At 41.1% G+C, this 22,968-nt stretch overlaps 2 protein-coding genes across 2 annotated transcripts in view; one reads left to right on the plus strand and one right to left on the minus strand.

Moving 5' to 3' along the window:
- Positions 1-1,569: 1,569 nt before the first annotated feature.
- ccdc177 (coiled-coil domain containing 177) lies at positions 1,570-4,119 on the minus strand (the record flags this gene model as incomplete). Its single annotated transcript, XM_079261881.1, has 1 exon — positions 1,570-4,119. The coding sequence occupies one exon, from the start codon at positions 4,117-4,119 to the stop codon at positions 1,570-1,572; it is 2,550 nt and encodes an 849-aa protein (XP_079118007.1).
- A 14,445-nt stretch (positions 4,120-18,564) lies between these two features.
- smoc1 (SPARC related modular calcium binding 1) overlaps positions 18,565-22,968 on the plus strand; it is a gene marked incomplete at both ends in the record, with an annotated part of 65,017 nt that continues 60,613 nt past the window's right edge. The window contains one exon of the mRNA XM_079262499.1: positions 18,565-18,666. Within this exon, the coding sequence (XP_079118625.1) occupies positions 18,565-18,666 (102 nt within the window). The remainder of the gene's footprint in view (positions 18,667-22,968) is intronic.

The raw sequence follows: 22,968 nt of genomic DNA on the forward strand, positions 1-22,968 counted from the left end.
TTAAAAACAAAATAAATGTATAAAACTTTTTTTTTTTTGCACATCATTTTCCTTGATTTCTATGAGGAAAAACCAACAGTATCCAGACCATCATTTTCCTGCTATAATGCCCAAGAAGACAAGTAATAAGATCAATAAAAACAATAAAAATGACAAACATTTTAAGGGATTATTTTTTTATTAATTTGAAAAAAAAAATCGATTTTTTTTTTAAAATTAAAATTTTTTAATTTAAAATTGTGAAGCAAAAAAAATTCAAATTTTTTTATTTGATTTTCCCACCCCCTAGTAAGTGCCAGGATATCAAATAAAACAAAATTGGACATCTGGATTTTTTGCTTCACAACTTTTAGATTGACATTTTTGTTAAAAAAAAACAAAAAACAAAAAACAAAAACTTCTTTTTTAAAATAAATAAAAATAACCCATTACAATTTTTTTTGTAATTTTTATTGTTTTTTAAAAAAAAATCTTTTTACTTGTCTTCTCGGACATTAGCAGCAGAATGATGGACTGGCAACTGTGTTGTTTTTTCCTAATAAAATTTAAGAAAAGTGACGAGCAAAAAAAGTTTTGTACTTTTTCTTTTCTTTTGCTTTTACTCTACAAAAATCAGCAACACTGAAGAAATTGCGAAAATTGCAATTTAAATCGACTTGGCACCCAAAAAAAAAAAAAAAATCGAAATCGAATTGACTTGAAATGAAAGCATATCGTCACAGCCCTAGTAAGCACTGTAAGGCAACATCATGCAACAAATCAGAGGGCATTGCATCAGCTGTGAAAGCATAAAACCACATACCTTGTTGACCCAGACATGGTTGGGGAGCAGAGCCACGGTGGGGGAATCAAGAGACAGTTTACTCTCTAACATGATGAAAAGAGGCAGAAGTTGTCCTTGAAGAGAATTTAAAGGAGGAAGAACGGTCCTGCTGCAGCATCCAGCATCTTTTGCACAATCTTCTGCTGACCTGTCAGCTTCTAAATGGACAAGGGCATCGCACCCAGGGGCTGCTATCTCCTCGCTGTATCTGAGTTTGTACAAAAAGATCCTTCATTTGCTTTGAGGGTCTTAAACTATTTGTGTTCTACTTTTTTTTATGCTCTTGATATTCTCCCCTTGCAGCAGTGCTTGTTTAAAAGCCTGTGCAGTTGTCATGGAGTTGTGCTTCCTGATAAACAATGACTCTTTTCATTCCAGGACAGCTTTCAGTCTGGTGGCTGAAACAGATGGAGCAGAGGGCAAAGAGACAGAGTGCGAGAGGGAGGCGGGCTTGTAGCTGCAAAAAGCAGCTCACGCCGCACCGTTACATCAAGTCTGCACTGTCGGCCTCAAGGTTTCACAGCTGATACAGATCCTAGTCATACATCCATGATACAAAAATGATTTTGTTTGGTTTTTGATTGGATCTCTAAAAAAAATGGGGAAAAAAGTCATTAAGTAGCTCATGGGAAACAATATGTAAGGTAAAAATAACACTGTGGGTAAAGCTGCTGAGTGACGACGGCCATCATGGCGGCAGAAGCCAAACATGTGACCAGTAAGGAGTTCACAACAAAGCTATGGGTTTACTTGTCATCCAGACTGGCTTTGAGCTGAGCTTCCAGGGCCATTTTATCAAAAGTGCGCATGTTCGTCTCTTCCCGCACTTTATCTCGCACGTGGAAGGACGCTCGAGCAACGGAGCGCGCGCTCTCCAGCACCGCCTTCTTCTCCTTGAAGATCTGTTCGCTCTTCTCCAGCTTTCTCTCGATGGACTGGAGCAGCTCCAGGCGCCTCTGCTTCTCCTCCTCCTCCACCCGCTGCCTGTTGAGCTTCTGGAGTCTCTCCTTCTCCTGTCGGCTCTGGACGGCCCGCTGAGCTTTCTCCTTGGCCCTCTCTTCGGCCACCAAAGCGGCGTGCTGGGCTCGTTTCTCCGCCTCCCTCATCCGGGCCTCCAACACCCGCTGCTGCTGCTTCTCACGCTTCTCTGTTGCCTTGCGTGCTTTAAGGATCTGCTTCTCCTCACGCTTTGCCTTCTCTTTCAGCTCCTGCCCTCGACGTTCAACTATCTGCTCGTAGTTCTCGAGGGAACGGCTGAGCTTCTCCTCCGCCGCCCTCCTGGCCTCGTCCCGCTCTTCCTGCTCCCTACGGGCGATCTCTTGTATCAGCGCCGCGTGGCGTCTCTTCTCCGCTTTGTTCAGACCTCGTCTCTCCTCATGGGCCTGGTGCTCCTTCTCTTGCCTCTTCAGCTCAGCCATGGTGAGCTTCTCCTCCAGCAGCAGCCTCTCCTGCTCCAGCATGGCGAAGCGCTCCTCCTCCAGGGCCTTGAGGTTCTGCTCCTGCAGCGCTTTCTTGTGCTTCTCTTCTCGCGCCGCCTGCTGCAGCTTCAGGATGCGGCTGCGCTCCTGCTGCTCTGCTAGCTCCCTCCATCGCTCCTCGTTCTCCTCGGCCTGCCGCATCTTAGCAGCTGCCAATTCCCTCTCCTGCTGGCTGAGTCGCCGCTGTCGTATGGACACCTGTGTCTGCCACACTCTCTGGCACTGGAGCACAGCACGCTGCTTCTCCCGCTCCTCCTGCTCTCTCCTCAGCTCCTCCATCCTGCGCTCGCTGTCCCACTGAAGGTGAGCCACATAGCGCGTCTGACTCATGATGTCTTCCTCTTGGTATCTGGCCAGCATCAGCGCGGCGATCTTACGGTCACGCTCGGAAACCGCCTTAAGGCCTCGACGTTTCACCTCCTTTACGATGCGCTCCACTTTCTGCGTTGTCTGAGGCGAGTGGCTCAGGTCACCGAGGCTGAGGCTGCGGCCCATCAGGGAGTTGAAAGTCGCCAGAGTGCGTGCTCGCGGACTGGAGACTTTAGCCCAGTGATCTCGTGCGCCATCCCAACTGTAAGAGGAGGAAGCGCCTGACTCGGATGAGGTGCACGTTGTGGTTGTAGTCGTGGAGGTTGAAGAGCAGACGGGATCCATCCTTCGCTGCAGAGACTCCAGCGAGTGGCTTTTCCCTCTCACCCTAGGGTGAAACCCGGGATGTCCGTTGTGCTGAGAGAACGGGCCTCTTGTCACGCCGTTCAGAGGCGTACTAGCGCTCTGAACGGCAGGCTTTGACACCGGCGATGCCAACGTTGAGTTGGCTCGGGGGAAGGATGGAGGTTTCGGTGTTGATCGAGGAAAGGTGTTGGAGGATTTACCACCAGAGGACTTCCTGGTCACTGGGGGAGGGCCAGATGAGAGCGGCCGCGCAGGTTTTACATGTTCAGATGATGAGGAGATGGACTGCTTGGTGGATCCTTGAAGTACACCCTTGGAGGTCGATGTAGAGGTTGTGGCACCAGTTTTTGAGGACTGTGCAGATCCTGAGGGGACAGATTTTGGGGAGGTACTAATTGCGGAGGTGGGGGCTTTAGATAAAAGAACTGTGCCTGTTCTAGAGGTTGGACCTGATGATGTGGCTTTAGAGGACGCTCCCACGTCAGGGACAGAACTGGATGACACTGTCCCAGATTTCGGTTGCAGACTGGGGCCAGAGGAGGCTTTATCCACAGAGGACGAAGACGCACTGCTGCTGTTGACTGCTGCCTGGAGAATCCTTCTTTTTTCCTCCCTGACAATCCTCTCCCTCTCCTCCCTGCACTGCCTGAGCTTGCCATGTCTGTCCCTCTCGTAGACTTCAAACAGACCCGTGGCGACACGCATGGAGCGCCCAGGAGCCTCCCTGGCGAAGTCTGCGAGTGGGCGGGGCAGCAGCTCCACGGGTTTGACCCCGCATCGAGCACAGGCCTCCAGAGAGCGAGGGCTCGTCAACACGTAGCGGCTGCCCTCGGCGGCTGGAGAGTCGAAGTTGTACAGGTCCAGATGCATTTTAGGGGACAGCTCGGTATCAGTCTGAGTCTGTGGCTGCGGAAGCGCTGGCCCCTGAGAGGTGACCTCTGGCCCCGCTGGCAGCGCAGTGTGACAGGGGCTCGGCTCAGAGCTGCCAGTGGGTGGTGTCTCGAAGCCGGCATCGCCATCATCCTCCGCTGTCGTGCCATCATCGTGTTCTGGCAGTCGAGCGTCTTCTGTGGCCTCAGCTGGTTTGTCAATTTGCGGGCCTTTGCACTTACTTTGCTCCTCAGCATCCGAGGGGTCAACCATAGTTGGCGAGCACTGCAGATGGAGAGAGAGTGGGGGTTAGGTGGGAGGAAAGCAGAGATCAATGGATGGGAGGGAGGATCATATGAGGCAAGAGGAAAGTGGACAAAACACTGGGAAGAGGTTTCAATTAGAGGATTATATGTGTTCAGTCAAGACCTTAAAAAAGATGCAGTCTGCGGGGGGAGGGTCATAACGCAGGTTCAGAGATGCACGCATGCATGAGCACATATTCATGCACTCCATGATTTTACACCAGATGAGACATTTTCCCCTTCAGGGAAGTGAGATAACGCACAGAGAAACACCACAGTCCTTTAACAGAGAATCTATTTTTGGCAGAGTTACTGGGCTGAGAGAATCTGATTACTCATAGCAATATTTTTCACTCTACATCACACAATCAACCTACAAATACCCTGACACACAAAAGCCAGGAGAAGGTATTATCAATAATGATTATACCTAAACACTTGAACGAGATGGTGTGTGATGAGCAAGCATGAGTCTTCCCAACATGGACTCACATCTGCCTACAAACAGTAAAGGCCTCGACTTTCCCACTTTAGCTACCATCATCATCATCATTATCCTCAGTGGAAAACAGGATTGAAATGTGAATTTCTCAATAAAAACTCAACATTTTTACCCTGAGACACAAGCTGCTTTTTGCTGTGATGCTTGTGTGTGACCTGTGGGTTGGTGTTGGTTAACACGGTGGCGACCACGCAAAACATCCACTGACCTGCCAGTTTGCAAAACGTTTCCTAGACCGGTACTTTGTTCCCCTTTAATCTGTCCAGTCTGCCTCATTCCCCGCATAATATCCTGTTTCAGGGGGGAAAAAAAGGCTCCGGTCCAAAGATGGAGCGTCACATCGTCGCAACCTCCAGCGACACGACAGACGCAGATGGATCCTTTCACAGTCTGTCAGCTCAGATCTGCGCTTTCCAAATGGCGAAATAAATCGCAAAACCACCCTCTGAGGAAGTTTTACTCCCTCCAACGATGATATATGGTGCCCAGCTTCCTCTGATCCTCCCTAGGCAAAGCCCATCTTGTAAACATCCGCGGTCTCCACCTGCTTTTTCAGCAGCATCTCCTTTTTCTCATCCTCCGTAGCTCCGCCTGCTTGTGGCAAAGATGCTAAAAATACAGCTTGCAATTAAGCAGCCGCCTGTCCACTTACAAAACACTCACCTAATGGGGTTGAATGTTAGCCTGAGGGCAAAATATACTCTTAATATTTCTTATTTTCTCACCAGAGTGTAAGCAGTATCTTATATCTGTAGATAATATTAAATTACACGAGCATATTCACTCCCTAAAATCGAGGCTGCATGTTTTTTTTCGTCACTAGGATACATATATACATGTCTAATAACAAGGACAGTAGAACAGACACAAATAGTATACTGTTAAATAATACCTAGAGTTATATGCTTGCTAAATATGACCGATCAAAAGTAACATTAACAGCTGCCATCTGTCGATTTAGCTGTGGTGAATATACAGGGTGTAATTACTGAAAATTGACACTAGAGGGCGTCGCTGTTACAGATTTGTGCTTTGGGATGTGAAAGAAAGGTCACGAGCGAGTCGGTGTTCACATGTATGTCCACAAGCAGCTGCTCATTTTTCCTTAAACTTCAGACATAACCCAGAAAAAGATGCTTTTTTAAAACATCTCTCATCACTTGCAAAATGAAACACAACACTCAAAAGCATGTTATTATGCCTTAAAACTGACTCCTTCCACCAAAACACACAAAGACATCAGATGTTTATATGTGTATGTCTGACAGTGCATCAAATGTACACTTATGTAATCATTTCGCAGCACAACCACAAGGTGTTTATGAATCTTTTAGCTCCACGTGGTCATGCTACACGCTCAAACAAATATTTGTGTAGAAAATTGTGGGTAACAGTTACCAGGTAAGGAAAGGCAAATTTAGTTGTATAGCACCTTTCACGTATAAGACAATTCAAAGTGCTTCACATGACACATAAAATACAACACAAATAGTAAAATCACAATAAAATAATAAATTGTATTAAAATAATTGAAAACAATATAAATTATGCAGATTTAATGCATAGACACATGAGAAAAGAAATGCTTTTAACCTTGATTTATAAGAATCCACATTTGGTGAGTATTTAATCTCCACTGGCAGTTTGTTTCACTTGCAGGATAACAGCTAAATGCTGCATCTCCATGTTTAGTCTGGACTCTGGTCTGGACTCTGGTCTGGACTAGTTGACCCGAGTCTTTGGAGCTCTGCTTGGTAAAAACCAAGCAGAGGTTTATACCGAGGATCACATATCTGTGATATGTTCTCTGAACATATCTGTGAACATATTACAAATGTATTCTGGTACTAAAGCATTCTGGGATTTGTAAACAATCAGCAGGGTTTTAAAATCTATCCCGTGACTGACTGGAAGCCTAGTGGGATGTTTTCAGACCTCTTAGTCCTAGTTAATGCTCTCGCAGCAGCATTCTGGACGAGCTGCAGATGTTTAATGCTATACTACATAACATGCAAAATAAAGGTTTCTTTACTGTATATAACATGTATCAGGAACAGTCATTTCATGTGGTCTGGTTCCGGTTATTACTTTAAGAATAAACCTGGCACAAAAAGAAAGGAATTTTGTGTTTGGTCGATTATTCTTTAATGTTAACAGTTTGTGTTGTATCATACATAGCTGAAAGCCTAACTAGTAATCTTTAGGACTAAGTCTAACCTGTAAGAACCAGTCTTCTGTAGAATGAAGAACACAGCTCATCATTTGGGCAGTACTCTAAAAAATGTGTCAAAAAGCCCTGTAATACCCTCCCGTTGGTATCCACTCTAGTTTTGAGCTACACCTGTTGCCAGGTGTGTGTCAGTTGCAGATGTGTGACACCTACTGATAGACAGACATGTCAGAATGAGATTGTGGAGCCAGTGGTGATCTCATATTTCCAGAATCTGGAATCTAACTACAACTTCCAGGATGGTAATGCTCCACCCCTCAGACCAAGACCATGACAGAGAACTTCCAGAAATGAGGATGTAGAGGATGGAATGACCTACTTGAAGACCTCAGCCCTGTTAAACACTTGTGGGATCAGCTTGTGCTCGCTAGAATGACTGCAGTGCTGGCTGACCTTCCAACAACTCCTGGTTGAGTTATAGGATGTCTTCTTGCATCAAAATACAACCAAACAAAATGAATAAGATAAAAATGGCCAATGTGTGTTGCGTTTATTCGTCATTACTGTGGGAGATTGTAACCATCCAACTCACCAAGCAACTCAAAACAAGGATGAACACCAGCAGGAGGACACTGCAGGTGATTTGGCATTTTTTCACAAAGACATCAGCCATTTAGCTGTGTTGCTTTTTCCACAGAAGCACGGTCCTTACAAGCTTATCTCATTGTAAAGACGAGTAATCGTCTTTTCAATGAAAACAAAACCAGTTGGCGTTATTAACTGGGATAAATAATCGACCAAACACAAATGTACTTGTTGAAGTTTGTTTGCTGGCCTTTGTTTTCTTGATTGAACTGATTGAAAATGCGTTTGCACTGAGTTGAACTAACTTGGTAGTCGGAGTGTTGCTTCTTGAAAGGCTGTTTTTAAATGTGAACAAAGTGAGCAAAATGATGGAGTTTGTGGATATATAGTTTTGCAAAACAATATTTAAGTGAAAAATGTAATAATACATAGAGTTGATTGGTTTGGAATAATGTTGTTATTAAACGATACCCAGTTTTTCGGAATTGTGTGTAAAGTTACCTTTTTTGTGTGTGAATACAGTTGGGAAAAACTGTAAAAACACATTTTATTTACCAAAAAAATGTGCAGGTTAGAAATGATCGGTCTTTCAGACACAAAATTTTTTAATCTGATAACTTTTAGAGTATAATTTGAATTCTACTGTTCTGAAGTTTTCCTCTATTTTTGCTTTTATATCTGCATGAGTAAGCAACAAACCTGCTAATTCACTTGACTGACAAACTGCAAGTTTCATGTAGATTTGAATGCAGTCTTTCTTTAGACATACACATGCTCTCCTGTCCACGACCCTGCAGAGGCTTCGTTCTCTGCACTGCGGTAGAAAAATACAGGTGTTAATTATTAAATGAATGAGTGCAGCAGTGAGTCTTATAGCTGATCAGACTTGGTTCAGTGTCACACTGCAAAGAGATACCAGAACAAGAGTCCGTCGTCCCAGAGCTGAGGTGACATGATAATGAACGAATGTCCATAAAAGAACACACAGAAGACAGAGAAGATACCTACACATAAAATCATAAAATCATCAAGAAAATGTAATTTATTTTTAACATTTCTTGAAGTGCCCATCTTAATATGATGTAAGTCAGTGTTTCTTAACATACAGATTTCTTTTAGATTTCACTAACATCTTTTCATGCACCTGCTTCCACTTATCGAATCTGAGAGGATGAGCTAGAACTCTTAACTGGACACAGTTTTAATTGCAGGATTCATTTCTGTCATTGTTTTGGAGATTCAAGCTTGCAGTAGTAAATAATGTCTCTCTACAACGAAGAGGCTCCTGGTTACAACCCAGACTGAAGCTTTTCTTTAGGTGTTTGCATCTTCTTCTATGGCTGAGGGATTTTTCTCTGGTTAAGTGGGAGTTTGTCATCGTCTCTATGGTTTAAGTTCCTGATTGCATAAGGACACGTCCTTCTTCACACCCACGGTCAACTGGGACAGAACTCAGTTTTCTGCCAGAATGTGCAGAATGAAGGTTTATTGAATAGATGCATTGCATTAATCATGTTAAAACTCTGTGAGATTGTTGCACAGGACAGTGAAACTACTTAATGCGAATGTGTTAAAACGCGTTTGTCTGGTTTGGTCTGGTGAGAGCTCTTACATCAAGATTAGATAACTGGTTGAAATCACGGTCTTGATGACCCACTAAACTCCTGACCCGGAGTGGGGAACAGTGCGAGTTTAATTGGCCCCACCCGCGAGCCATATCTGGAGGACAGTGACAACAGGGAACGTGTTGTCTGGCTTGTTAACTGGGGGCATGGGGTCTGGGTGGGGGGTCGGTGGTGCGGTTGCTGCACAGTTCACTGGTGCAGGGGTATGCTTGGCAGAGTTTTTGTGTTTTCGTTTTTGTTGTTGGTGGGGCATGCTCCCCACCACCAAAGCTGGACTGGGGGTTCATCGAGAGGTGAGCTGTTCGGTGAAGTCGTGGAGACCACTCTGGTGAGGACCCTGTGCATTCCCCTGTAGACTGGTTTTATACTGGGGAGGTGGCAAAGTTCTATATGAGAAAAATAAAGCACTTCATGCAAGGATCTGCATCCAAGTGGACAGTCCACTAGCATCTTCCTACGATGTCCTCTACTGTTTAATTTTGTGCTTGTGTTGTTCTCACTTATATGTAAGTCGCTTTGGATAAAAGCGTCTGCTAAATGACTGTAGAATAGAATAGAATAAAATCTGATAAATATTTAAAGGAATTTGTTGGTCGTTGCTCAGGATGGCAGCTTATTTTTACAGATAAAGAATTTTTGTTTAAAACAGCTAACAGGCTATTAGTAGGTTATAAAAGCTGTCATGCAGCATATATTCTGCCTAGTGGTGCAGTTAAACACGTCATAGGGAAAACTCATTAAAATGTTTGAACAGTTGGTGAAATTAATATTTATTGTTCAAGAAGCAGAAAATTAAAGCAGTTATTGCTCATCTGTTCGGCTCTGCAGATCTTTTAAACAGCTTTTTTGGGAAATTTTTGTGGTACTTTGCAGTGTTTTAACTAAGAATTATGATGCATAAAGAGCAGGCTGAAAGCTGAAAGGGTCTGGACTCTATCCTGGCAGCTTTTAGGAGAGAAGTACATTCTGGATGGGTCGCCGGTCCATCAGCATGCCGACACACAGTGACTTCTATGGAGAACTTGGAATCACCACTTTATCTTATAAAACTGTGTTTAACCTGTGGGAGGAACCTGGATTAGCAGTGGAGAACTGCACAGAAAGATTCCAACCAAGAACCAGGAACCTTTTTGCCGTGCAGCGTGATGATGAAACTCTGAAACTAAAATGTTTGTCCTTATAAAAGAATCACATGACCTGACCTTCCTGGAAAATTGTTTATTTGTTTATTTATTTTATTTTATTTCTATTTGATAGGGACAAGTGCTCCATGAATGATGGCACATACTGCAGCATTTTAGCCAAGGCTAATTTTCAATGCCCGTCCCTAGTTGGGCTTTTACACGATACAAGAAAGTATACATACAAAATACAAATACATAAGTATACACCAAAATGTAAAATTAAGTAAAACATTGAAAACTGTCAATGAAAGTCAGTCCGAAATAAGAGCATTGTCAACACATTCAGTCAAAACCACAGTTTTAACACCCGCATGGAAAAATTACTGTACTAAAAGTGAGTGGAGTCCCGATTTGTCTTTATCCAGTTCTTAAGTCTGGAAGTGAACCTTTTAAAATCCGGTATGGTCTTAAGGTCTGAAAACTAGTCCTAAAATAAGGGATTTTACAGTCATGGTTTGTCACACTTTTGGTAACTCTGCTGCTGCTCTCTCCACGCTTGTGCCTAGAGGCTCAGGTAATTTAGGTAACTAAATAATAGATAAATCTGAAAATGAATTTAATAAATCAACTCCTACCAGGTGATGAACACCTGTAACCTAGAGCTCCCTCTAGCTGAAACATGAAGTTTCAGGATAACACAGTCCTGTTACCTTGAAATCAACATTTAAGCAGCTTCTTTTTCAAAGTTTTTGTTTCACACATGTTTCAGGCAGTGGCAGCAACTGCAGGTGTGCCGCTGTGACCCAACATGAGGATTGCATTGCTAAAATGAGCAAGAACTTCCGTAAAGAACACATAATCTGGATGGCAGCAGATTGTGCCATTCTGCATCCTTGGCCCACACCATCATGTGCTGGAACTTTTACTTTTTAAGCTCCTCTCTTGTTGGACCAGCTTGCTGACAGCCTCTATGTGTTTTAGACTACAACATTAGCGGGTGTATTTATAATTAGGCAAACTATTTCGGCCTAATTTTATTCATCTGCAGAAATTTTTACCTAATTTTTAAATTCAGATTTTAAATATTTCATCACTATGACTTGTCTTTGGTTAGTTTTATTCTCTTTTATTAATGTGTTTGTATTCTGTTTTATTTTGCGCTGTTAAACACTTTGATTTACATCTGCTATAAAAAGTTCTACGCACATAAAGATTGATTGATATATTGAGTTTAGGCCTGCTGAGAAAAGGTCAGATGCAGATGCAGATACAGATGTAGCATCCATGTTTTAAGAAAAAAAATGAGTAAAGCTGTTTCCTTCTTCTCCTTCTCATGTTTACTTCTGGAAGACTGTGGCATCTTCTTTTTAAAACCAAACACGTAGCAGTTGTGCTACCTTTGACCTGACTGATTCTATGAGCTCCCCACCCTGGAAAACATGAGAGATCCACTAAAAGAAGTGATTGATTAAGAAGCCTGACCTTAGACAAAGATGTAGCAGCATCTGTAATGAGAGTAATTTCCCCAATCATTCACTTTAGCTTGTTTTTTTTTTTTTTACACAAGACAGAACATAAATCCAGACAGGAGATTCAGACAGAAAAAAAAAGCACGAGCACTTTAGGCTGCAGGACACTGACTTTCAGCAGCCTCGGCTGACTTGAACTCATCCATTTTATTTCCCTTTGAGAGGCAGATCTGATTTTCAGCTGCACTTTGACAAGTAGAGATAAAGACATGGCAAACAGCTTTATAGGCCTGGAAACAGAGAAGATGCAGTCATTCTCGCTACATTTCCATCGCTCTCCTGAGAGCTTCTGATTTTCCACATTATTATATTTTATTATCATTGCAATGGATCATGCCAGGAGAGTATTGCAGAAGGTTTTGCTCAGTGTGGAACATATTTACTGAGACTATAATACTTCTCTGACAAGTTCAATCATCCACAAATTATGATGCCCTGTGTATTTTTATTTAAGACTTCAATGACATATTTGGCCCTTTACAGTTCCAGTGTTTCTGCTACCCAAAGTTAGGAAAATGAAGACAATTTATGTTAACTTGTAGGGTTAAATAGCTCCGGCTTAACAATGTTTTCATACTTTAAATATTACATTTTTTTCTGAACACTAATACATTCCTTATAGGCTTATATAATCATGACCATTTTTCCTTGTGTGCAAAAATCCCTTTTTTATTTAAAAGAAAATTGGTAAGTTGCAGGAGAAAGAGCTTTGAGACGGGTAATCCAACTTGCAAACAGTGTAACGTTTACATAAACAGGATAATTTAAAATGATTAATTTAACACAAAGGAAAGAAACTAACCTTTTAGACAAGCAAATAATATTCAGTGACTCCATGATCACAAGCAGCAAACTTTTATGGCCTTCGATTAACTGATGCAGATTAAATCGGCCTAATTATAAACAGGGTGGAGGTGGGGGGGTGGGGGGGGGGGGGGGGGGGGGGGGGGGGGGGGGGGTGTATGTCCACTCAGTTACTGGAATAAAAAACTAATTTGAGATCTTTTTTTTTTCTTTAAATAGGACTTTTTTTACATGAGACAAGCACTTGTAACACAAAGAACAATAAAAATTGTGCCTACAAATTTATACATCAGAAATAAAACTACTTTACGGAAAACTATGTAATCCTATGAACTAAGTACTTAGATTACTTTAGAGTTAAACTATTTATACTATGGTGTTTGGAAATCACTGGAATAATGCAGCTAACTTTAATTTAAAAAAAAGTATCTGCAGGTGTGCTTATGATTGAGAGTTAAGCACTGAGAAGCACTCTATGCTGATGCTGTGCAAGTTGTCAACATGTCTCTTTGCTGTCCTGCACACTTGCTGCCCTGCTGCAGCTCATCGGTCCTGTGAAGACTGAGACCTTTCGTTGCCCTTGCTTCACGTTTCCAGCCTGGGTTTTGCTAACAGAAAGGGTCACCTTTTCCGGACAGTTTCAACAACTCCCCCTTTGGACCCTTTGCTTTCTCCAGCCACCAACCCCCCTCTCCTTTCTGCTGTGTATTCTGTTGGACCGTACTGGGGTCCCATGCGGGTGTGGAATTGTGCCCCCTCCTCGGTGTGAGGGGGGAAAAGGTCCCAGAGACAGAGCTGTTAATTCAATCAGGAGAGCGGTATGCTCAATTAGGCATCCATAAGGGCCCTGGATGGGTCTGGAGGCCCTGTGGAGGGCAGGCAGCCCAGTCCCCAGGAGGTATTAATTGTGGATGACAGTGTGTAAACAGTGGGGTGAATAGACAGCGCAGGTGCGGGACACCCCAGTCCAGGCTCAATAGCCTTTTTCACACCCGCAGCTCTCAGTTGCCACTTTCTCTTTCACTCCTTCACCATGAAAAAATCCCTCACATCTCTGATAAATGTCGTACATAATTTGGCTTTGTGAGCTAATTTATTTGTTGCTGTGTGTTTCCATCGCTGGGCATGCTTCTACATCAGCATCAGTGCGTGTTAACATGCATGTTTGTGTTTGAAGAGGGTAATAAGAGGCCACGTCCTTGTTGTCCAGAGCTGCGAGCCAGCAGCGGCCTGTACGCGGCTTCTCATTTCAGGAGCTAGTGAAAATTGCAGCCAGTACATGTAAAATATGTGGAATTTATGAAATGAAATCCAGATGACACTTTAAACGGAGAAGGGCTCTCTATCTGACCTCTAATCCCCCCCCCCCCCCCCCCCCCACCTTTTGCCTGTCCGTCTTTGATTTGCTGTAATTGTGTTTGGTTTTGTGTGACAATACTAACTTTTCAAGTATTATAACACACAGTTTAGAGTGCTGATTGTTGGAAGAAGTATCAGCTCAGTAGTGCCTTTTAGATATAAAACATGTACTGAAGATTCAGCAAAAGCAGAATTGCTTCTTGAGGCAAAAACACATAAATCAAACTATAATATCAAGCCGGCTGCATTGGAACTACTGCAAGATGTCATATTTTTAAAAAAATGACACGGTTGAAATCATTCTCAAACAGGTACTAAGTCTCTTAGAAGGAATGCACTCTTTCGTATTTGATTGAAGTAAAACAGCTAAAACAGCAATGCTGCAAAAGAGCTCAATGCAACAAATTACTGATAAATTTCCTGTTAGTTACATCATCAGAAAAATCTGAATGAAATGCCCAACAAGCATTACTTAAATCATCAATAAGATGTTAAAAATGTCAGATTACAACAAAAATATGTCATACATATTAGATAAAACCTCGCATATAATTTTTAAATACATTTAAACATTAATGTTTATTTGTTGTCTCATATTGTTTGCTTGTCTGTCTCCAGGACAACGTAAACCTTTTAATGTTTGGGCATGGCGTGAATAAGAAGTTATTAAAAATGAAAATTCATTATTAATGATCAAAAATGACTTTTTAAATGGTACTATTAACTTAGTTTTATACAGCAAGTTTATTATTGATTAAAGCTCAGCTAATTAAAGTGGAACTTGTTACCGCAAACAGGAGAGAAGACTTGGCATCATATGTGAAATGATGATATGCAATGCCGCTCTCTCTGCTGTGTGTAATATATATATATATATATATATATATATATATATATATATATATATATATATATATATATATATATATATATATATATATATATATATGTATATATATATATATATATATATATATATATATGTATATATATATACATATATCTTTGGTTTTGATTGTATGACAGTGTTACAAATGACTTAATGTTAACTCAACTGTAGCTGTCAAACAAAGCAGTAAAACATGTTTATAAAATGTAATGAAATGCAAGTTGAAGGGACATGTGATAATCATTCAGTCTTTTTTAGATTAACATGCGGTAGGGTTTAAAATTCTGTGGTGCAGTTTGGTACCATTAAAAGCTACAAAAGAACCATTATAGTCTCTGAAGACAAAAAGGCAAGCTAACAAAATAACAACAAAACATTTTTTCTCTAAAAATTTAATTCAAATCAAAGATGAGGATTTTATTGGTTTCTATCGCCAAAGAGTTCAAAAGCTCAATAGTACACATTAATAATGTGCAGCATCATCCATACTGAAGGGTATTTTAGCCTTTTGGTGCAATGTATGTTGCCATCCAGATCATACCTTTTATTTATATATATATATATATATATATATATATATATATATATATATATATATATATATATATATATATATATATATATATATATATATATATATATATATATATATATATATATAAAGGTATAGCTTATATTTTAGAAAGACATCGCCAATATATATTTTGAATATGTACAACAACAGTATAGCCTATAAGTTAAAGAGTGCTAAACTGGTCCTTCTGCAGTTCAGAGTGGTCACCCACTGGAAATATTTGACTTTTTTTTTTTTTTTTTTTAAAATAAATCGTTTAATCAAATGAAAAATGGGCACATATATATGGGATGGACACACACACACACACACACACACACACACACAAATCAAATCCTGTTCACTTTATCATTCTGAACTTCTCTATCCTCATATTGCGTCTTAAACTCAAAAGTCCCTTCTGTCTAAAACGGGGTAAGGAGCCTTCAGCTGTGGACCTCTTTTCCACCATACATCTTTACCACTGAGTTTTTTAAACTTTCTTTTAAAGCTCACCTCTTTAAACTGGCCTATGCTGCATAGTTCAATCTTCTCTTCAATCTAATAAATAGATTTGCTCCTTTTTTGTAATTGTGTGTTGCAGCAATGGGCCGACTTACTAATCTGCAGTTCTGTTATAACTCATGTCCACCTTGGCTTTCAGCATACCACATCTGAACTGTGTGTGAGTGTGTAAACTTTTTGGTCATGTGACATCATGGCTGAACATCTGTGCCTAGTCTGCCCCTCTGCCCCGCCGTCAGATCTCTGGGTGGCCTCTGAGCTGCTCCGTCTGTTTCTGTGTCTACAGACACCTGCTAATTTTCGGCCGTGTGTACTCGGTGTAAGCCGGTGGGGGGACAGCGGCTGGGCGATCTTTGGATGGGCTGCTGCGGTAATTGGGAAGTACATTCCCTTTCAGCGTGCCCATTCAGTCCTTTTTTGTTTTTGTTGTTGGAAGTTTTCTTTCATGTTCGGCCAAACGACAACAGAATTAAAGTGTCGGGACATGCTTTCCCTACAACAGCTTTACTCCCTACAAAACTTTGTCTGCTTTGTTCGGGGTGGAGGGTTGAAGCAAGAGGGAAGAGCAGATATAAACTGATCTCGTTAACATTCCAAGAGACACTCCTGTTACCCCACTCTGCTCCTCATCCTCACCTCCCACAACATTTCCCCACTCAGTCTAGGACATGAGTGGACCAGCTGGCATGAAGCAAGGAAGGAGGGGGTTTAAACCTCCGCGCAGAGTGGGTAACATCACATCTTTTGTAATCATGATAGTGACACTTTGCTAAGTCTCAACAACGTTGTGATGAACACAAAGTCCAGATAATTCACTGTCTAAAGTTCACTTACTCCTCATTTTTTCTGCCTTTATACACAATTTTTATGCTCCATCCTTTTTCCTTCTCATCCATTAAGCCTGAACCCTCTTCACAATTCTCTGAGAAAATCCTGTCACCAGCCAGCAAACACCAAAATCATTAATGCTGACCCTAATTGTGCCAATTCCACCAGCTCAATAGCTCTAATTACAAGGCTCTTCACAGAAGCACTCAAAAGGCTGCTGAACTGTCAAAACCAACAATTAAAAAATATCTATAAGGACAAAGACTGAGGGAGGGCTTCTGGGGGTGTCAGCGGATGCCCCTTTTCAGCTCTTAAAAGCCCAATTTTTGTGGTTTGAGAAGCTGTCGGACTGAAGCTAGACACCTGCACTGAGCTCAGCTTCCCTTTGTCTCTTGTTCTTTTTTCCCCTTTTATTTGATTCCAGCTTATCTAAAAGAGAAAATCACTGAGAAAGAGAGAGCACAGATTATAAGAAGACATGGAAGTCAGAAATGGGCATTTTGTAGGATGGCAAATGTGTCGGACCTTTTTCATGAAGGTGTATTGAACTCATCTATCAGGCTGGGTGAAAACAGTACTCAGAGTCCTTACTGCAGGAAAAACACCATATACTGAATTATTTAAAAGCTGCTTTATTCAACATAAAGCAAATAAAGTGTCTTGAAATATGTTCCATATGTTTGAACATGCAACTCTTTAGTACTGTGTACAACTTAGTTTCTTTCTCATTGAAATAAAATTAAGCAAGCATCGTAAAAATACAAGATATCCACACTCCACAATAATCCAAATCAGTGTTTGTTAGATGTAACTGTGTTCTTACCCTAATTGAGACTGTCTCTCAAACTGTTTCTGATGAATTGCTTACGCTAATAAATGTCTTACTGTAATAAATCAAGCCAATCTTAATATCAAGGACCTAAATATGCAACATTATATATTTATTAAAGACAAAAATTATTCACTAATAGTTGAAGTTACGTGTTCTCTTTCAAAAGGTAAGATCTATTTAAAAAAAAAACAACAACAAAAAAACAGTAATTGGGGGAGAAAATGGTCCATGCAGCTCCACTAAGCAGTCAACTACTGAAACTTCAGCCAACTAAAACACACACACACACACACACACACACACACACACACACACACACACACACACACACACACACACAACACACACTCATACAGATTCACACAGTCAAATCTACAAACACAGGCGGACCCCCTGTAGTGCCTGTGACAGCTATTGACTTTCCTCAATAGATGTTTTCCATTGTAACCCAAGTACACAGGCTAAATGTCACAGCAGCAGGATACTGGGCTATTATAGACCATTATATGTCTCTGAATGGGAATGAGAACCTAAAATTTGACCTCACAATTGCTCTGCCATTGTCTCTGCTCTCAAAGACTGATGATAATAAGCTGAACGTCTCAGCAGCTGCGGATTCTGCGGCTCCTTTCTCTCGACTGACCGGAGCGGCTCTTTTTCCTCCCGTGTTGGGCAGGTTTGATGCGGTGGGCGTGGCTTTAAGGCCATTCCTCGCTGCCATTGGTCGGGAGGAGAGTCAGTCAGTGATGCTGCTCTCCGCTTGGCTTTTTAAATGCTGTCGCAATGGAGACAGGAGCAATTCAACCTGTGGAAGTCGCGATGACCAGCTGATCCAACCGCAGTGGATAAAAAAACCAGTCACAATGCTCACCGACAAGTCATGATCTCCGATCCCACGCGTGGCATTATGTTATTGGGCAACTAGACAGAGGAAAATTATTTTTTTTCTAAAAAACGAAAGAGTGAAGGAGTGTTTCTTTTTGCATCTTCTTTTTTTTGTGGAGCTTTGGACCTGTTGATCACGCACGGACGCACAGTGCGCACAGCCTACCTGCTGCCTCCCTGCTCTGCGCCCACCGACACTCATCATGTTGCTGTCAAGTGTTCTTGTTTTCACCCTTTCTTGCTTTTTGGCGCCTATGTTTCTCTGTTACCTGCCTCAAGTCTCGGCACAGAAGCCTGGCTCACGGGTGAGTGGGTACCTGCGTGTCCGCTGTCTCACACTTTGGTTCAACTCCATGAATAACATTGTTCCAAATGTCACACTGGTGCATTTAGATTGCACTTTAATGAAGGGTTATTGTGTTTTATATGTAGTTTGAGATCATGCTGCATAGTCTGAAACCATGCAACATGGTCTCATGTTTGCTTTTACATTAATGTACAAGCAAAAAAACTAAATAAACAACAGAAAAGCCCTCATAAAGATTTTATTGGCATAGAAATGCTTTATAAATTTCCCATGAAACTATTTGTTAGGGTAGGTAGTGAAGACCAGGTATAACCTTTAAAATGAATCAAGAAAGTTGACAGCTGGAAGTAAATTCAAGATGTCTTCTCACTCTTATGAGATATAATGCTGGGTTGGATAAATTAAATGGCATAAATGTTATTTAGGTATTTATGAAATTTTAGGAAACATATGGAAAATAGTTGATTTGGGTTTAAAATATTTAAGTTTCCCTTTACCCACTTGAGCCATTTAGTTTATATTTGGGGGAAAAGCCTCTATATTAAGCTTATTTAGAAAAAAAAGAGAAATTAAGGTTGAGAAATGTTTCAGTTTTTATGCTTTTTCTTAAATAAATTGTTATCAGTCCCACTGAGTTATTAGAAACAACAGATCTTAGACTCTCAGGGCTAAACCCCACCTATATTTAGCTTGCATGCTTTTTATACACATCTGCTTGTGCAGAGTGTAATACAGTGATTATAAATGGAGATTAATCTGCTCAGTGTGACCACTAACCTGCGATTTTACTGCTTTTTCTTCACTACAGCATCTCTCAGTCGTTTGTCACTGTCATGTTTCACTGTCCCATTTTCCCCTGTTTCCCTCTTGCACACACTGCTTTACTTGTCCACCCCCCTCACACACACACACACACACACACACACACACACACACACACACACACCTCCTGTTGCTCAGTCTCTTTACAAAAACCCACGTCTCTGTCCAAGCAGAGCGGGAGCGAAGTGATGCGAAGCGGAGGGGAACAGGATTGTTTCAGTTTGCAGATGCACTGTAATATTTGTGGTCTGGGGGGAAGATGACTCACGGCAGGGGGGGTGAATATGTAATACTTTCACATACTGCAACTATTTCACAACATTTTTTAACCCCCTCTCCCCCCTCTACAAATACAAAAGACACTAAAGTATGAAAGGAGCTGCAATGAATTTATGCTTTGGCTTCTATGCTGCGAACTCATGTTTTCCTTTTGGTCACACAACAAGACGATCCAAGTGGATTTCCTTTATTTCAATGCACATGCAGATGTTTGTTACTTTATATTTAAGGCTGATTCACATGCAGGATCTAATGTTAGCCACACAAGTGCTCGGATGTTTAGGAAATCTTAAATGAGATAATTTATAGGATCTTTTTTGATAGCTAATCTTAGCTGCCTCTTTGTGGGGAACTTTTTCTCTTTGTTGTAACTTAAGCCAGAGGAGGTCAAACTCCCAGCACAGGCTGAGAGATTCTTTCATCCTCGGTCTTGGGGAAACTTTTCTAAACCGCGCTGGATGAGCTCCAAAATAGAGGGTGGTCAGCCTGAAAACAATGCTTCTTAGTCACTTTACACTTAAATGGGATAAAATTGCTGACAGTTTCCACCAGACTTAGGGAACAATGGTAGCATCTCCATCAACTTTATCTGTCTGCATCCACTTTGTCCTCTTTCCTGGCAGGGCTGGACTCGGCCTGCCAAACACCCCCCCACTTACTTACCACAAGGTGGATACTTTTAACATTGCTCACGGCTGCTGTAATACCAAAATTCACACCCCCACTTTCCGCCCGTTGATATCAGTGGGGAACGGCTGAGCCAATTTCACTGCACAGCACTGCTTCCGTCTTGTTTCCCTGCAGGCTCCATGATGTAATAGGTACACGTCCAAAATCTTTCCGAACAAGACAACACAAGTTATGAAGACACAAGCCATTCTTTGTAAAACATTTTTCATGGTATTGTTGCAGTCTGAGTGGTTGAAATAAGTCTGTCTGGTTGTAATCTTTATGTATTCTTTATTGTTTTAGTAATTTGTTAATAAATTAGAGGTAAGACAGGGCCACATGATGGTTACAGATGGTGATCAGACATTTTATTTCAACAGTCTTTCTGCAATCTGTAATGTTGAAGACAGAGAAGAGAAAAAAAAAAGATCTTGCTGAGCTTCTCATTAACTATGACGCAAAATGATTCATACTTTACAGTGTAAGAGGATTAAAGTTGCCTTTTTAGTGAGTGTAAAAAGATATTATGCTGCTTTTTTTTAACTTTAGAAGTGGGACTGATCAAACTAATGAGGCAGGTGGTGGACAGGCACCAAATCCACATTTTTCTTGAAATAAAAATCATTTTCCCAGGGGGATGTATTCAGAAAAAAGAGCTAACAAATGCGGATACCCATCGTCTTTAATCCTCTCCATCAAATCAACCTGTTGGTGCCAGGGACGGGATGTGGTACACTTGCATTCTTTGGTGAGAGCATCAGCGAGGAACTCGTAAACTCACTGAAAAAACAAACAGAAACAACCAAGCCTGAGCAGCAGAGCAGCCAAGGTTGCATACCTTTATCTCGGGAGAGTAGAGCCCCAATTAAAGATCAGGGAAGTCTTCATTTTATTTCATTTTTTTATTAGTGTGAGGTAGATAACCACTATAGTGCAGGTGTGAGCGGTCTGCACATGTGTGTGTGGGTTGATGGATGTAGTGTATAGCTGCAGGTGTCTGCATGGCTGCGACACTTAATTATCCTTACAGTGCACCAAGGAATGAAGTCTTGCTTTTAACTCAAGAAAAGCAATTAAATCTAAAAGCCAAAGAGAGGCTGATCGCTTTAAAGGTAAAAACAAGAATTTTTGGTATCTTGTACCAGGCAGTTGTGTTGTCTTAGGGACATTTTGTCAGACTTTTCAGCAGACATGATGAAAAATCCCATATTACGAATCTTGCTTTTCCCCTGAAAGCTGGCACAGACTTCAAGACCATATATATATGACTTACAGCTGAACAAAGCAATAAATAAATAAATAAATAAAAGGTTGCATCTGTATCAGAGGTTGTCAAAACAAATAGTGTAAAACTGGGGAGATCACAGGAAGAAGTAGATGAAACAGATGCCGACAAAATGGCTTTGCACAATTTAACATGGAACTATCAGTGTTTAAAGGAAAGACAAAGAGTTAGAAGAATAACAAAAATTATTTCTGGCCATTTAGGAAAGGCAATTTAGTATTTGGTAAAGAATGTAATTTTGCAGTAAAGCAACATAAGAGATGAAGCTTTTAAAGATAATAAGATGAAAGAGACCAAGACACTATCTCATCACTGGGTGCTACAACATAGCTTATGGCATCATTATGCTCAATTATGTTTTTTTTTAAATTTTTTTTTTAAATGTTTTCTACAAGCTAATCAGAGGTGCATTTGCTGGTTTCCAAAACTGTAACTCATCCATATTTGGACAATATGAAAAATAAAATGTGAATTCAAATTGTTAATATGAAAATAAAAAAAGAGCAAAAGCTCAGCAGTACTTTATCTGAAATGAGGGTGATGGTTAGGGTTAGGGTGGGGAGGGGGGGCGGGGGGGGGGTGGGGGGTGGGGGGTCTTCTGGAGGACAAACATAAACAACAATCCTGAGCAGAAAGTCTTCTGGAGGAGATGCTGGATGGTATGACCACAATTACAAAATTTATTTCCTAAAAAACAAAAACTAAAATGGTTTCACTGTATTTGATGATTTTATATAATGGTTTTCATGGTGGACTGGGCGTTACCTACATTTTCTACTGATTAAAAGAATTGCTGATTTAGCTTGCAAAAATATTTTGTTCCATTGCCATGAGATTTGTGCATTTTAGCAAAACAAAATAAAAAACAAACAAACAAACAAACAAAAAAACATTTTCATGTCCAGAGTGTCTTGATCAAAGCCCTTAATCAGTCTTTCTGCACAGTGCTGTGCAGAACCAGGTCTTTGGCTGTATGGATTGTCACAGCATTTGTGATCCACTGCTTGTTCTCATGGTGCCAATCACAAGAAATCTGGACTGTTTTCCAGCTTTTTTTCAGTTTTTCTTAAGGACACGGAGGATGCTGTTCTTAGTTCTGTACTCTCTTGTACTCCTAGCATATATTTTTTGGCTAAAGTGTATTGTAGTTGTGTTGCTGCCACAACTGGAACCCAACAGCGTTTGCAGTAAATAGCTGCTTGATTCGCATTCAACTTTTTAAATCAGAAGTATCTCCAGACAACA

The sequence above is a fragment of the Telmatherina bonti genome (genome assembly GCF_933228915.1).
Source record: "Telmatherina bonti genome assembly, chromosome: 22".
Classification (NCBI taxonomy): Eukaryota; Metazoa; Chordata; class Actinopteri; order Atheriniformes; family Telmatherinidae; genus Telmatherina; species Telmatherina bonti.